General features: G+C 28.0%; 1 protein-coding gene across 2 annotated transcripts in view; it reads left to right on the top strand.

Annotated features, from left to right (window-relative positions):
* LOC129971381 (nitric oxide synthase, salivary gland-like) overlaps positions 1-15439 on the top strand; it is a 204653-nt gene that overhangs the window by 127899 nt on the left and 61315 nt on the right. Inside the window, exons 4-5 of one of the 2 annotated variants that reach the window (XM_056085095.1) lie at positions 4575-4737; positions 12534-12625. In XM_056085095.1, the coding sequence (XP_055941070.1) occupies positions 4575-4737; positions 12534-12625 (255 nt within the window). Of the gene's footprint in view, positions 1-4574; positions 4738-12533; positions 12626-15439 lie in introns of those variants that run through there. The other variant, XM_056085094.1, reaches the window with a different exon arrangement.

Below are 15439 nucleotides of genomic sequence, written 5' to 3'. Positions count from 1 at the left end.
AATCGGTCACAAAAAAAAAAAATACTTCGGAAAAATAGCTAAATAAAATAATTAAATACGATTTTTTAAATCTAAATTTGTTGTTTATTTTGTTAAATTTATTTTTGTTGTTCAGTAAATAAATTTTTTTAATTTAAATTAATCATTAAATCCTAAACTTTTTTTAAAAATTTCTGATACATATATGTACTGATTTAAAAAAAAAATCCTCTTATTAATAGGATAATGTTGGAGCTTGATTCGGTAATATTGATTTCTTAAAATTGGATTCATTAAGTTTAGTAGCGCATAATTTTTCAATTAATTGTATTTAATTATTGGTACATATTAGTTAGATTGCTATAAGAAGACTACCTATAGCAATGGTTCTCATGACAAGATTTCTGTAAAATTTCTTCAGTTCTTCACCGAACATGGTCCCCAAAACCCAAAACCACCCTTCGTTCAAAAGCTTATTATATATATATATATATATATTATATGCATATAACGCTTTTCCCATCCTATCTTGCGAACAGAATAACTAGAGTAATATTGTTTGGATTCTAATTGGTTTGGAATATGTTGTTAGAAATGTAAAATCCTCGGATGAGTTCGTAAATGGCCCATCTAGCTCAAAGGGGGGGTGGAAATGATAGGGGCTGAAATTTTCCTTTCTCTATAACTTTCTTGATATTGAATACAGAAAAATAAATCCAATTAGCCAAATTAGCGTTTCATTAAAAAAATAATTTTTGTATTAAAGTTTTTCGACTACTGCAATATCTTAGAAGTTATGTGCTAAAAAGTGATTTTCAGGTCCTAATTTTTAATGTTTCCAACATTAACAATTTATGTTGTCAGTTTTGAAAAAAAAATGGAATAAAACTTTTACTTTTTTTCATTTTCATAGTTTGTAATTGTTTAAATCCACATGGTGTAAAGATTAAACGCTTGAGTTAAACTAATTAAATAAAAAATCGAAAGATTTAATGGCATCATTATGTGAAAACGATCAGCTTAAAAATTTCCAGAAGCTGCGTGTTTTTTAGTTCTTGATATTTAAAAAAATGAACATTGATATCTATGGATTGAATTTGAAAATAGTAATTTAGATGAGAAGGAATCTATTTTTGCCTTTCAGCTTGCCGAGAGGTTTTTTTACATCTAAAAATTTCTGTCGTTAAAAATGTTATCGAGAATTTTTTCATAAATAAAAATAGACTTTTAGGCTGAAATTATATGAATTAACTTTGCATGTTTGGACCTGAATTTCAAATACTACATATCAAGTTTTCAAACGATATTAAAAAAAAAATACCTACAATTCCTTCAAAAAACATCTGTGACTTCCCAAAATAATTATCCAGCTAATAAAATCCCGATCACAAAGGTTCCTTTTATTTTTATATGGCTCAGATTTTATTCTTTCTTAATAAAGAATCTTGGAATTTATTTCCAATAAACAGAAATTCTATAAGATTTCATTGGAAAAATCTTAAAAAGAATCGGAAACATTTTCTACAGCGAAATGGAGCCACTCTTTCGCCTTTCCAGACACTCCTCTTCTTCGTCAAAGAAGATATTTGATCAAAGAACTTTTCTTCAGTCAGAAATTTTGTTATAAACGTACTTTTTTTTAAAGTATTTGCCATACAATTTTTTTTTATTTATAAATTTATATACTTTTATAAAGTGTGCAGTTTTAATGACTTAAATAAAATAGTGAGATTTAAAGTAATGTCATTTTCCACGTAATTTATTTTTATAGTACTCTTTCACATTTTGCAGGTTTTAGTTATAGAATCTGAATGATTTTTTCAGCTGAGATTCTCCTGTTAAATCATATTTTATATAATTTGAGATAATACATCTATAAATATAATATATATGAAACTGAAGTAAATGTAAATTTTACGTGTATAAGTATTATCTCATATATGTATGTGTGTGTATACATGTGAGATAATTATTCGTAAATCGACCATGAATTAGTTGGGGTTCTTTATCTTGAAATTATTAAATAATTATATAATGAAAAAGCACTGAGGATTTGAATATCTTTATCGAAATTTCTTTACAGCTAGAACGGAAGTTCAAAATACGATTCTCAGAAAATCGTATTTTCACAACAATCTTATTGTATCATCCTTATAATGTAAAATAACTCACTATAATACATCGAAAGCTTTTTCAGATTTCTTTAGTCAGAAATGATTGAAATGTATTGCAAAAGTGTAAAATTTAAAATAATTCGATATGTATTAAAATGCAACATAATTATTTCCCATCTTTTTTTTTTTTTTAAGTTTAATCACTCTTTATACAATATCTTGTATATTTAATGTCACTGAATTTGCAATATGTTTCTTCATTGTTTTATATTTTCAAACTTTTCAAAAATTATAATCTTAAAATGTAGGAGACCTTCAGTACAAAAAGCATTTAGAAACGATCAAATTATGCTAATTTCTATCAATATATGTTTATACAAAATAGTAGAAATTTTTCTAATCTGCAGGTGCTAAATTTAAGGAGCATAGACTAATTTAATATACAACTGATTGTTATAAAACTTCGTTTAAAAAAATTTCTAGACATATATTTAAAGAATTTTTAAAACTTATGTATACAGTCTAAAGTACTGGAATAAAGAATAACTGAACTGAAAATACTTTAAACAGTAAATTGCTATTTAGCGAAGCAATTTACAGCATGTACATTTTTAACAGATTATATCAGAATTGTTCTTGGCTCACGTTACTTAGCCAAAAAAAAAATCGTTTTCTATATTTATTCTATGAAGAAATCAATAAAGTATTTCCAAACAAAAGGATAAAATTGCATGACTTTTGCTTGCAATATTTATTTGGAAATTAAATTACACAACAATTCAGATTTGAGTAAATTACTTATTAATTCGTTTTACGAAATATGCGGCGTTTATAATTTATAATTTGAATATTCTAATATATTCTTAATTCCAGTAAAAAAATATGAAAATATGATTATATAAAAGTTTTTCTTGCAATAACTTTTTTAAAAGTTCTAAGTTCTCAGATTTTCTATTAGTGTTCGTTAACATAATTATAACTTTTGCTAACTATTTTTGTGATGCTATCAAGCGATAAGAATTTCTTTTGTACGACAAGTCAGGACTACTAATAAGATTTCATTATTGAAGCTTAATTGATTTTACCACAGATTGCTTTCTACTTTATTACTGAACAATATTTCCCACTATGAGCTAATATCTTTTTTTCAATTATGAGTAACTAATTTTATTTATCACTAGAATGTCAAAAATTCTTTTGTACTACTTCATCATTAGTTTGCTTTTTTTTGTTTAAAAAACAGAGCACTTAATATTTTTCCTATACATCACTTTTCTTAATTTAAGTTTTTTCAAACTTGATAAGTAAAATAAAAATTTTTAACATTTAAGGTTTATTTCAATGAAAACTATGTTGTGCTTTCCATGGAATTGTGCAAAAAGAAAGTTACTTTATTTGATTTGCAAAAATCATTCAAAAGCTCTCTGCAGAGCAGATCGGTGGACATAGAATTACTAAATTTGGCGTCTAATTATTTCTTGCATATTTCCGAGTAAGAGTTTTTTTAAAAATTCTTATTACACTTTTAATTAAAAATCAGTCAAAATTTTGAATTTCATCCTCAATAATTTCGAAGCATATTGTTGCACAAAAAATCGAATTCACATGCTTCAAAATATGAATTTTTGGTGTCTGTAACTTTATTTCTCTATACAGTTTCGCCAAATAATTTTAATAACTCATTCGTTATATTTTTAAATAAATTTTACAACAATTTTAATTGTTTTAGTTAATTAATTTAGTTTTAATTAGTTTTTTAGTTAATTAGTTTAGTTTTAATTGTTTAGCTTTTATTGCCTTACGACGATGTTAATTATACTTGATATATGTGCTATATAATTAAAAATAAAAGTTAAAAATAAAATAAAGATAAATGAATGGAGTCTAAAGTATTGTTACGCTACGATGTCTCGTAGAAGAGATTTGAAAGTACCCAAGTGTTTCAACCGTATAGATTTTATTATTAATCAAATTTTAATAGAATATTCCTTCCTTTAATTTCCATCTTGACAACCGTTTTCATTCGTTGCCCATAATCTTGTAAGACTTGGTGGGTGACAATCACCATCCAAATATCATTTTCTTGACAGTTATTCGCTTTTTTTTGTAATTAAAATATTCCAATTAATTTTTATTGCTCCCCATATGTTTTTTAAACACTTGAATTTACTTTTAACCATATCCATGGCGAAAATTAAACAAGGGTGACTGTTGCTACATTAAAAAATAAATAGACAACAACTTTTTTACCTCAGAAAAGTAGAATAGAACTTCCTTGTTGTTTTCACAAAGGGTAAATATATCACTCAAAGAAGAGAATGATTTTTGGAGATAATTGATTATCTCATGAAAAGAGTATACGACCTATGATCCCTATCACATTTAAACTTTATAAAATAGTCATAAATTTGAAAAAAAATTGTATAAACTGTACGTTTATTTGAAAACTCTTTGTCAAAACTTTTGCAATTCCTTTTTCAGAATGAATTCTCCCAGTCATTCACGGAGATGGAAAGAAATAGTCGGCGAGGTGGACACTACAGGAACTTACGAACTGAAAGAAACAGAACTCGTGTACGGTGCTAAACTTGCTTGGAGGAATGCGCCCCGATGCATCGGAAGAATACAGTGGTCTAAACTGCAGGTCAGTACTTTTTACCATAAATATACAGAATGTATACAAAATATTAGATTCTTTTAAATGGCTATAAGAAACATTTTCAAAAACTTTTTTATACCATGAATGGTATGATAAATGTATAATTCTATTATGCCATTTCTTGTGTAATATCTTTACAGTAGGATAGCTTGTGCAAATATAAGAGGAAAATGCATTTTGAATACTTGCTGATTTAAAATCTTTTTTCTGATATATATCAAAGAACTTTATATACCAAGGATATGAATCTTTAAAAAATATCCTATTTATAAATACGTAGTATGAAGGATAAGAATTGTAAAAAAATCTTATCCTATTTATAAATATGTAGTATGCAGGAAGAATGTAGGATAGGACATTAAAGTTCTTATTCTGTTTATAAACATGTAGTATGTAAGGTAAGACTTAAAAAACTCGTCCCATTTATAAATATGTAGTATGTAGGATAAGACTTTTAAAAAAATCTTATCCTATTTATAAATATGTAGTAAATAGGAAGTAAGTAGGATATGACTTTAAAAAATCTTATCCTATTTATAAATATGTAGTATGTTGGAAGTATGTCGGATAAGAAATTAAAAAAAAGTCATCCTATTTGTAAATCTGTAGTAAGTTGGAAGTATGTAGGATATGTCTTTAAAAACTCGTATCCTATTTATAAATATGTAGTATGTAGGAAGTATGTCGGATAAGAATTTTAAAAAAAAGTCTTATCCTATTTATAAATATGTAGTATGTAGGAAGTATGTTGGATAAGTCTTTAAAAAATCTTATCCTATTTATAAATATGTAGTATGTAGGAAATATGTCGGATAAGAATTTAAAAAAGTTTTATCCTCTTTATAAATATGTAGTATGTAGGATAAGACTGTTATCTGGAAATACGATTATGATAGATAATTTAAAATATAAATATGTAGTATTAGCTACAGGCAATATGTTATACATGCAGCAAATAGCATCATATCGTCTTGCCATTTCTAATGTTCTTTTGAAATCTTTTGAAATCAAAGCAACTACTTATTATTATAAATGGGGAATGTTTCTTTTTTACTCTAACATAAATATCATCATTATTTTATCCAAAATTCATAAGATTTGCTTAAACCATTTGCATCGGTTAGCTATATCTGTTCTCAAACTGCTGTATGGAGTATATGATTGCTGTATGTTTTCAATATAGGCCAATAAGTACTAGTGGTTCCAGCTGAAGCATCAAAATTTCCTATAATTTGCAGAATTTTGATATAATAGCGACTATCATTTGTTACAGCAATACATTACTGGCATGATAATGCTTATTGGCTGAATAGTTTTCGTAATCCATAGATATGATGCGAAAATTGTTCAAAACTCTCTATAAGAGAGATCGTTGGATCCAGAATTAAAGAATTTATAAGACAATTATTTCTTAGGTTTCAATGCTTACAGAGAAATAAATGCTTTTTAACCTCCTAAATTGAATTTAATTAAAATTAAATTGAATTTTAATGGTTTTATCAATAACTTCGGTGCATATATTCAACAAAGATGATTTTAAAGAAATTAAAATAAATAAAAAAATTAGCCTTTCAATGATAACAATTTTAAAAATGCATAGTTTTTCTTTAATTTTAATGAATATTTTTAATATTTTAAGCATATTTTATAACAATTCTTTTCATTATTTTAAGTAACCTTATTTATATACGAGTACTCACCGATTATACTAAATATAGTGAGCATATGGTGCGGTTACTAAATATTTAAGAGCTAATTTTTAAAAATTATATAGAAACAGATGAATCAAGGTAAAAATATTGTCATGCTACGATGTTTTGGACTAGAAATTCGAATCTTCTTTAAATATTTTTAACATAAATATCGAATTAATTCCTATATCTAACTAAGAGAAAATAAACAATAATAATAAGAGGAAAAAATCTTTTAAACTTCATAAAACAGCTATACGTATGATGCAGAAACATTGTGTCTTAGGATTTTACTCCCTGCCTTCCTTTCCTTATGTAGTATTAAGAAAGCAAACTCTATAAATAATTTCATCTTATACGATATAATTACTCGTGTAATGATTAGATTTCTGCTAATTCTATAAACCACGAATAAGTAGATCCATAAACAGTAAAATGAAATCATACATCAAATATTCCAATAACCTGGAAAGGACACAGCATTTTTTTTTATCTTCAGCTAAAGACCAGTTTAAAAAGGTAATAAAAATTTAAAAATGAAATAAAAATTCTTATATCGTAATATACCAAGATGAACTTCATTCTAGCCAGAGATGTACGGAAAGTGCAGAAGAGAACGAACCTCATAAGGCAGCACAACATAAACAGCCTCTCACGGGCTACCATCCCTATCCAGACACGTGAGAGATGAGTGTCCAATTCTTTCACCTTAAAACCCTTAAGAAAATGCGCACATGTCCAGCCACAACATATAACAGACCGGCCACCCAGATCTGCTGCTCCACCAACACCACCAATAAATCTTCATTTATATTTCCTCAAATTTACAATTATCTTTGAAATATAAATCAGTCGATTTAGAAACTAAATAAAAAAATATAGATCAAGTCAGTTCTCTGGACAATAATTCAGTGATAATATTCTTAATTGTGTCTTTAAACTAAAATTTTAATTTACTAAAATTTTATTTAAGATTTTAGTAGGCAAACTCTTTCGATTGGTGTCCTCTATACCAATTATTTTTTATTTTTCCTATAAAACACTATCTTGTATTAAACGCTCAATTCCGCCCTCATTTTCACCTGTAATTGCTTTCCCAATATTTGTTTTAATGTTCATTGAAGGCACCATGGCCAGTGTGCATCTTATTTATAAAACAGTTATCCTTAATACAAGTACATTTTGTGTTTACTTTCTAGAAAAATTATTCTACCCTCTTTCCATTTGATGTTTCGCTATCCTTTCGTCCTTGTATCATTATATAAAAAAAATTTCTACTCAAAATTTTCAATTCAAATTATAAAGAATGCTTGGGAAAATTACTATGCGCAGTAAATTATAAATTACACTTTATTCTATTGGGATACTTTAAAATAATTGTCTCAGTTAAGCAAGAGATATAACTGTACAGAAAAATTTTATTTTACCGCTTAAAAATTGGCTTCAATGTTAAATATGTAAATACAAAAAAAATTCTATTATTGAAAATGACTTAAATCTTACTACAAATGTAACTGAATGAAATTTAACGAATAAAAATATAACTTTAGGCTAGAGTGACTCATATAAAGGCATTTCGAAACTTCAAGAGCTCTCTCCAACTTTTTTCAGTGTATAATCACCATTTAATTCTGCAGGCGGTGGGGAAATCCATCAACAATCCAATAGCAATATGTTTAAAAATTTTAATAAACAGAGAAAAAGCAGCGAAAAAATACATTTCTTTACAAAGAAAAACATTTATAAGTAATGCCAATTCTTTTTAATCGTCTTGCACATTCAGTAAGAGTATTCGTTTCGCTCCAAAGTTTGCAAAAGGATATGGGTACTATGTAATAATACAGCATTTCCTTTCTTTCAGGAGACGTTAGAAATGGAATTTAAAATATTTTATTGATAAAAGCTTTTTGTCATGAATTTGAATATAATTTTTCCTGATATTTGAAAATAAATAAAAAAAATATTTAGTACAATTATTGAAATGATCATTGAAATAAAAACGAATTATAAAAATAGTTTAGTTTATTATTTTTTATTTAATGAATACTAAAATAGCCTTATATGTGTATTTTAACCTTGCAGTTTTATGGTATTCATTGTTCTGTCCCAGTTGAGTAAATCATTATAAACCAGAATAAGGAATACAAAAAAGATAATAAAATTACTCTTTATTTAAAATTTAATTTTTAAGGTATCCGAGCATGTTTGGGGCATTTTTTTAGAAAAACATGGTGTAGATATACTTTTGGGTTTAAGACTATTAAAGATTAGCAATTAAAGATTAGATTAGCAATATAATGTGAATATTTGAAATAAATATTACTAATTTTTGAAAACTGGTACTTAATAGCATAAATTTAAGCAAATTCTTAAAAGATTTCAAATTATCTACACCAAAAGCTATTACTCTCATCCGAACAAAGCTTATACCAAAATAAGCTACATAGTTTTCTTTAGAGAATTAATTACAAGCTTATGGATATAATAACAAATAAATATTTTAAAACCAGTCAAAGATCTATCATGAAATTTTTAGTAAATTTATGACGTTATTATTCAACCAATAAGCTGTAAATTAAAAAAATATTCACTAAATCTAATTTTTTTTTATTTTATTCTCTATGAAATACTATCAATTATATTATTATTTCATATTAATATAATAATTATATTTTGAGTTATTTGATTTGAAGTGAGCAAAAAATAAGTAAAAATCAATTATGAAAAAATGCAATTAAAGAGTAACATGTTTTAATAATAAAATATGTGTGTACATACTTAAAATTTACCACATTTATGGGTTATACGTTATTCATCCTCAGCTTTTAATAATCTCCTTTTTTAACCATTTTTTTTCTGGCAATTTTTGCATTTGGCAGTGAATGCCGCTTAGATTCATTTATTCTATCTTTGTCGAGCTCAGCAAATGCTCAAACTAATTTTGCACTAGGATACACTCCAATAACCTTAAGGATATTCAGTAATCCTATAAAATATTCGTTAAAATGTATTACAGACATAAATGCCTCTGATATGAGGATTCGGAGCTTAGCAAAGACATCTTCAGGTACAAATTTCCACAAAACACCGTTGAAACTCTCATTGACATCTTGCGTTTTTCAGTGCAAATATTTTCCGTATTTGAGACTAAATTTGTGTTTATACAAATTTTTAACATGTGTTTGGTTCATTAAATTGGTGCTTCCGGTTATTTAAATGTCCACTTTCGGTTTATCAATCATTACGAAAATATTAATATATTGACTTCTAATTAACGTAGAGACAAAAGTATACCTGCTTTGGATAGCTCAAAGACTGGTCAATGTAATAAAAGAATTTTTAAAAAATACCATTTTTAAAAATTGAACACGTTGAAAATCGATACCTTAAACCTTTTATTCCCTTTTTATACCCTTTTGTTCAGATACCTTAAACAAAAATCAGTATTTGCTTAGTTATAGTTTCTTTGTTAAAATTTACTTTCATCAAGTCATAAATTGTAATATTATTTTTATTGATTGTAATTAACTTATTCTATATGTATAACTGCATGTAAATTCGCTAGTTACGAGTATACTAAGCTATTAAACCAAGAAAGCTCACAAAATACAATTATTTACACTCGTTCAAATACAAACCGAATCGTGTGATTTATTTCCAAAGCCTTTCATTCAACGTTTACGTTATTGATTCATTGGAAAACTAATTTTATTCTATTTCTGCAGATGGAGCATTATCTTTTGCTCGTTATTTTGCTTTATTTTAGAAAGAGACAAGAAAAGAATAGTCCCTTTTTTCGTCGCATTTATGGGGAAAAAAGAATTTGTTATCCCTTTTGCAAAGCTCATTTTCAAAATTACCATTAACGGAAACTATTTTTTTGTTTCATTTTTAACCTTTTTCGTCGTCTCGCTAAAGCTGGTGAAACAAAAAAAGATTGAAAACTAATGTAGTCCATTCCAACGCTTCAAACTCTACTTCTGAATGACATAAATTCCCCCCTCTAATGGTGATGATATTTGATTGGGTTAATTTGATTATTTCTTACTTCTCTAACAAGAAGTTATACGCTATGGAAATTTCTTCGAACAAAAATAATTTTAAATGTGACTTTTCATGAACAAAATAGTAATAATAGTAAATATTTTATCAAGTTCCTGTTATTTCTAATATTATTTGCTGCATTTTTTTTTCTTATACATTGAAATCTCTTTAAAAAATTATTGGTAGAGGAAAGTTATTTTTAGTACAATTTTTTTTATTAGTTGTGTCTAATACCTGCACTTCAATTCCCAACCTTGCATTTTAACAAGAAAATATTATGTAGGAATCCTGATTTTCTGCAGTCTAATTTTTTTAAAGTTTAACCCTTCTCATTATAATTTCTTTTAATCCCTCAACTCAAGGTTTGTAAATTATTTAAATTGATGAGGAGAAAGTAGGTCAAATGATTTCCAAAATCAGTTTTGAACTTTGACGTTACTGTTCGTTAATATTCCATCAATAATAATAGAGAAATTATTTTAATTCCTTGATAAACATCACTTTCCAATTCAATCCTCCTGGTAGAAAAGGAAACGTCCCATTACTCATTATAGAAAAAGACCCCAGATTAATATAAGTGTTCTATGCAATTCTATTTGCAATAAAGAAACAATTCAGAAAGTAGTTCAGAGCGGCATCTGTATCTATTGTTGAAAAGCCAGCATCGGCAAAGAAAGGATTGTTGCACCTTTTGGGTGTCTCTTGGTGTAATGCTAAAGCACACCCCGACATTGGAATCTTTGATGTGCACTTATTTCTGATGCCATAGGTATATTTGGCAATTTTCAGATTACGCCAATTTCGCCAATCTCCATTATACATAAGATTCGAAGATTTAGGCCTACATGTTTGCATTTCCACTTTTTCAGTAATTACACCAAGAATGCCAAGATAGTAGACTTACATGGCAATTTTTAAATTACGCGAGGATTTATTATACATAGAGATGCTAAGATTTCATTAATTGAAGATTTAAGGCGTGTGCATTTCCAAACAAATGGTGATTTTTTTTTATTACACTACGATCACCGAAGCCTAGATGGCAATCGCCAAGTTGGCGACATTTAGTATTTTTTAAAGATATATCAGGAGCGTAGTACCAAAAAATAAGCATCCTTTAACGTAGTTCAAAGATGTTTAGAGCATTAACTACTTCAATCATTCTTGAAAGATTTCGGTGATAATTATACTCGAAGATATTGATATCGTGAGAGCCACGATTGCTAAAGATTAGTATCCAACATCAATTTTTTAAAACCAGACCAAAAAAATAAAGCAAACAACGAAAATTCAAAACACTGGCCCCATTTTCTCTCGCAGTAAAAGTCAAAATACTCCGGACATATCCAAAAACGTCCCTAGTACTACTTACCAGCAGCCACTGTATTGAAATTCGTTAAGCTATAAGAAAAACACCATAGGCTACAACATCCAATTAATTATTGAATAGTGTAATTAAAAAGTATTTGGCAATGTTAAAATACTGCTTCTATTGCTCCATGTGTCATTTTATGGAGTGAAAGGGAATATTTCACAGACAAATTACAAAGACTCCAGAAATCACAGAGCTCGGATTAGCTCTAAGGAGAATGATAAGTCTTACCAACCAATAATGATGATAAGCTAATAAAGCAGGACATTGATGTTTCGGAACAATAGTCGTCAAAAACTTATATATAATTTATGTGTCGTATATAGTGCTACAGGGCCTGATAATTCATTGTGCCCATGAATTTTTCTTGCTTAACGGTGGAATCAAATTTTTTGTTGCTGTTAAAAGAAGTTGAGGATGCCATGTACTTTGGTAAGCACGTGAATTAAAATTATCACTTATTAATAAATCTTTTTTTGGTTAATTATCTATCTTGATGGGAGTTTATTTACGGACAAATTATTACATTTAACCATAGCAAATAAGAGTAATGTCTGATCAAACTCCAAACTTACATTTGATTCGAGAGCAATTTTTCGTTTCTTCTCTTAAACCGTTTAGTATTTGTAATATTTTTATAAATTTATTTGAATTTCGGTTTCTAAATTTTTCAGGTATTTGATGCCAGGTACGTATCAACGACAAGAGAAATGTTCGAGGCAATTTGCAACCACATCAAATACGCCACAAACAAAGGAAATATTAGGTGAGTTATCTCATATTTCCAAATTAAATTAATAAGGGCTAGCGCTAAATCCGTTAAGCTCGGCATTTTATTTAAATGGCTTTTTCATTTGAATTCCTTAGCTAAACTAAATATTCTTTATTTGTTGCTTTGTCTAGTAAATCCATATGGTTTCCAAAATACTTAACCAATTTTATTTCCTGATACAAATAAAAACAGTGGGTTTGAAGTACATTAGAATATATCACACATTAGCTAAATTCTGAAATCAAAGAGTGGTAATTTATATTTTCTGCTTTGATTTATTTTTGAAGTTACACAAGGAATACGAAAATAACCTTCATTTTCGATGTCTTATTTATTTTAAGTATTTCTTGATATATATTTTACAAAAAGTTTTTAAGTGATATTTTAATGATTTTATTATTTTATAAAAAATATATATAAATTTTTTTCTCCTAATTTAATTTTATTTCATACTTACCTTAATTTTGTTCTTTTTACCAAATCTTCAAAAAAAGGGGACTTATTATTATTATTTATTTATTTATTGCTTTAAACTGGATATTAACGAGTGTTTATAAGAACATATTTTTAACATCGTGAATTGTTTTTGTAATTAAGTTTCTGTATTTAATATTTGAAAACAACCTTTTGTCTAACCATTATTTTTGTTATCTTTTAACATTATAAAATCTTTCTTAAATTCAAGGCAATTAATTTATTAACTTAATATAACCATTTAAAGTATAACAACATGCAATATATTTTATTTAAAAGTTTTATAGTAAAGTGATAAATTTGTTTGCTTTTTTTTGTATTATTTAAATTCTCTCATAATGAATCTTCCCAATGATGGATTCTAATCTTTACATTTTCGAATCTTTTCGCAAAACCAGTGTAAGAGACTAAATAAACAAAAAAAATAGCAACGAAATAGGCCATTCTTCCAATACAGAGAATTATTTATTTTGTCAGCATTGCTCAGTCAGTGGTTTGATGATATTAGCTGAAATAACAGATAGTCACTCTGTGAGCTTTTTACAGAAACAATGGCAGTTAAATGATCAGAAACTATCAATTTCTGATTCAGTTAATTCTTACATGTATAAACCATTTTATTTTGTTCATATAACCAACATATTGGCAAATAACTCTGAGAAAAACTGTAAAGAAGAAAGTTTGAACTAAACAAATGTTTGAACACATCACAAGATATTGTAAACCGTTATATGAATTCTTTCTTTCAAGTCATTGTAAATTTTAAATAAAATATAGATGTACATTCTTCATTACAATATTACCAATTTCATGCTCTCAAAGTCAGTTAAACATAATGGATTGAGCGACAAAATGTGTACTTGAATTTTTCTCTCGCCGCGGAGGGTAACCTCAGATATGAGAATGAGAAGCTTCCTGCATGGTGGTCGGCTCTCGCCATCCTGATTCAGAAATGGTGTGGGTTCGACTACCTCCTACCGATGAAGGAACGTGCTTCCCTAGGGACGGTTTGTACCGTGACCGGTGATGGCCTCTTGGACTCAACCGATCAGTGAGATTAATCTGTGTGCTTTCGTACGGATCGGAGTGACCGTTATGATTACCAGTATCATGCTTGACTTTTATATTTGTTTCTTATTGCTATAAATAAATATTTTATCTCCTCTTTGTCATTCCACTACAGCACAATAAGTAACTTCACATACATAATAAAAAAAGCAAAACGTTTAAGACTATATAAGAACTGTATTTAGTGTCTGAAAATTAATCATTGAATCAAAAATATCACAAAAAATATTATAGTTAAAATCTGCGTGAAAGCGACTTTTACCGGTTGATAATATGTAAATAAAATAAAGGAGAAATTTTGATTTTTGTTTACTTGAAAATGGCATCGCCTGATGAAAAACTAATGCTGCCATATTACCCAGACAATGAATGATGTTTAATTGTTTCGTGCAAAAATATACTTATTATAGGGACAAGCTGTGGACTTTTGTACAATTAGATAAACAAGATATCTCCTTTAAAAATGTTCTGAGAAAAATAACTGCAAGTTTCTCTTGAAGCAATGAAGCACTTCAATATCTACTAACTTAATTGATCATATTTTGTTGTGGCTTTATGGATCCTTATCTAATCATGATTCCATGTTGCGTGAACTCTCCGATCTGTTATATTTCTTCATTTGAACTTTAGAGACCTGAACACGAACTGAATCGCATTAGCGAAACTGCTCTGTAACTGCTAACTGACTGAAACTTCGTTTTTGTTTCTGTGCGCGCTCTTGCTTTTGTAGATGAAATGTCTTACTTCCTACATCTAGGATAACAGAGGATAACAGCCATTGTTGTTATAAATCCCCACCTCTTACTTCTTTCATGTTTCAACTAATGGTGTCTATGTAAAAATATACTGGATAACTTAACCCTTAACTGGGGACGTGCGGTCTGTGAGACCGCTAGCGATGGATTTTCTATCACCCCTATTCTATTTTTAGCTCAATTGAATAGATTGACCCTGTAGCTTCCTGTTTTGTGACCTTCAATGCGTGTGCACTTTTTCAACCGATTTCAGCAGATGCTTTTTAAAATAATTCAGTTATTTCTTCGAGCGCGGTCTCTAAGACCGCATCTCCCCGTTTGTGTTCCAGTGATAAACAAGGCTTAATAGATGGTGCTGAAACTTGGGGCCCGAAATATCATCCAGTTTACTGATCCTATTATGAAGCAGTGCTCCAGACACTTTTAAATGAAGCAGAAAGTGATTTTAATGATAAGAATAATTATACAGAAGAGTTTTTCGATGAAAGTTCGCATTGAACTGATTTTGATA

The sequence above is a fragment of the Argiope bruennichi genome, chromosome 6, assembly GCF_947563725.1.
Source record: "Argiope bruennichi chromosome 6, qqArgBrue1.1, whole genome shotgun sequence".
In the NCBI taxonomy this organism is placed as follows: domain Eukaryota; kingdom Metazoa; phylum Arthropoda; class Arachnida; order Araneae; family Araneidae; genus Argiope; species Argiope bruennichi.
This window is presented reverse-complemented; position numbering and strand designations above follow the sequence as displayed.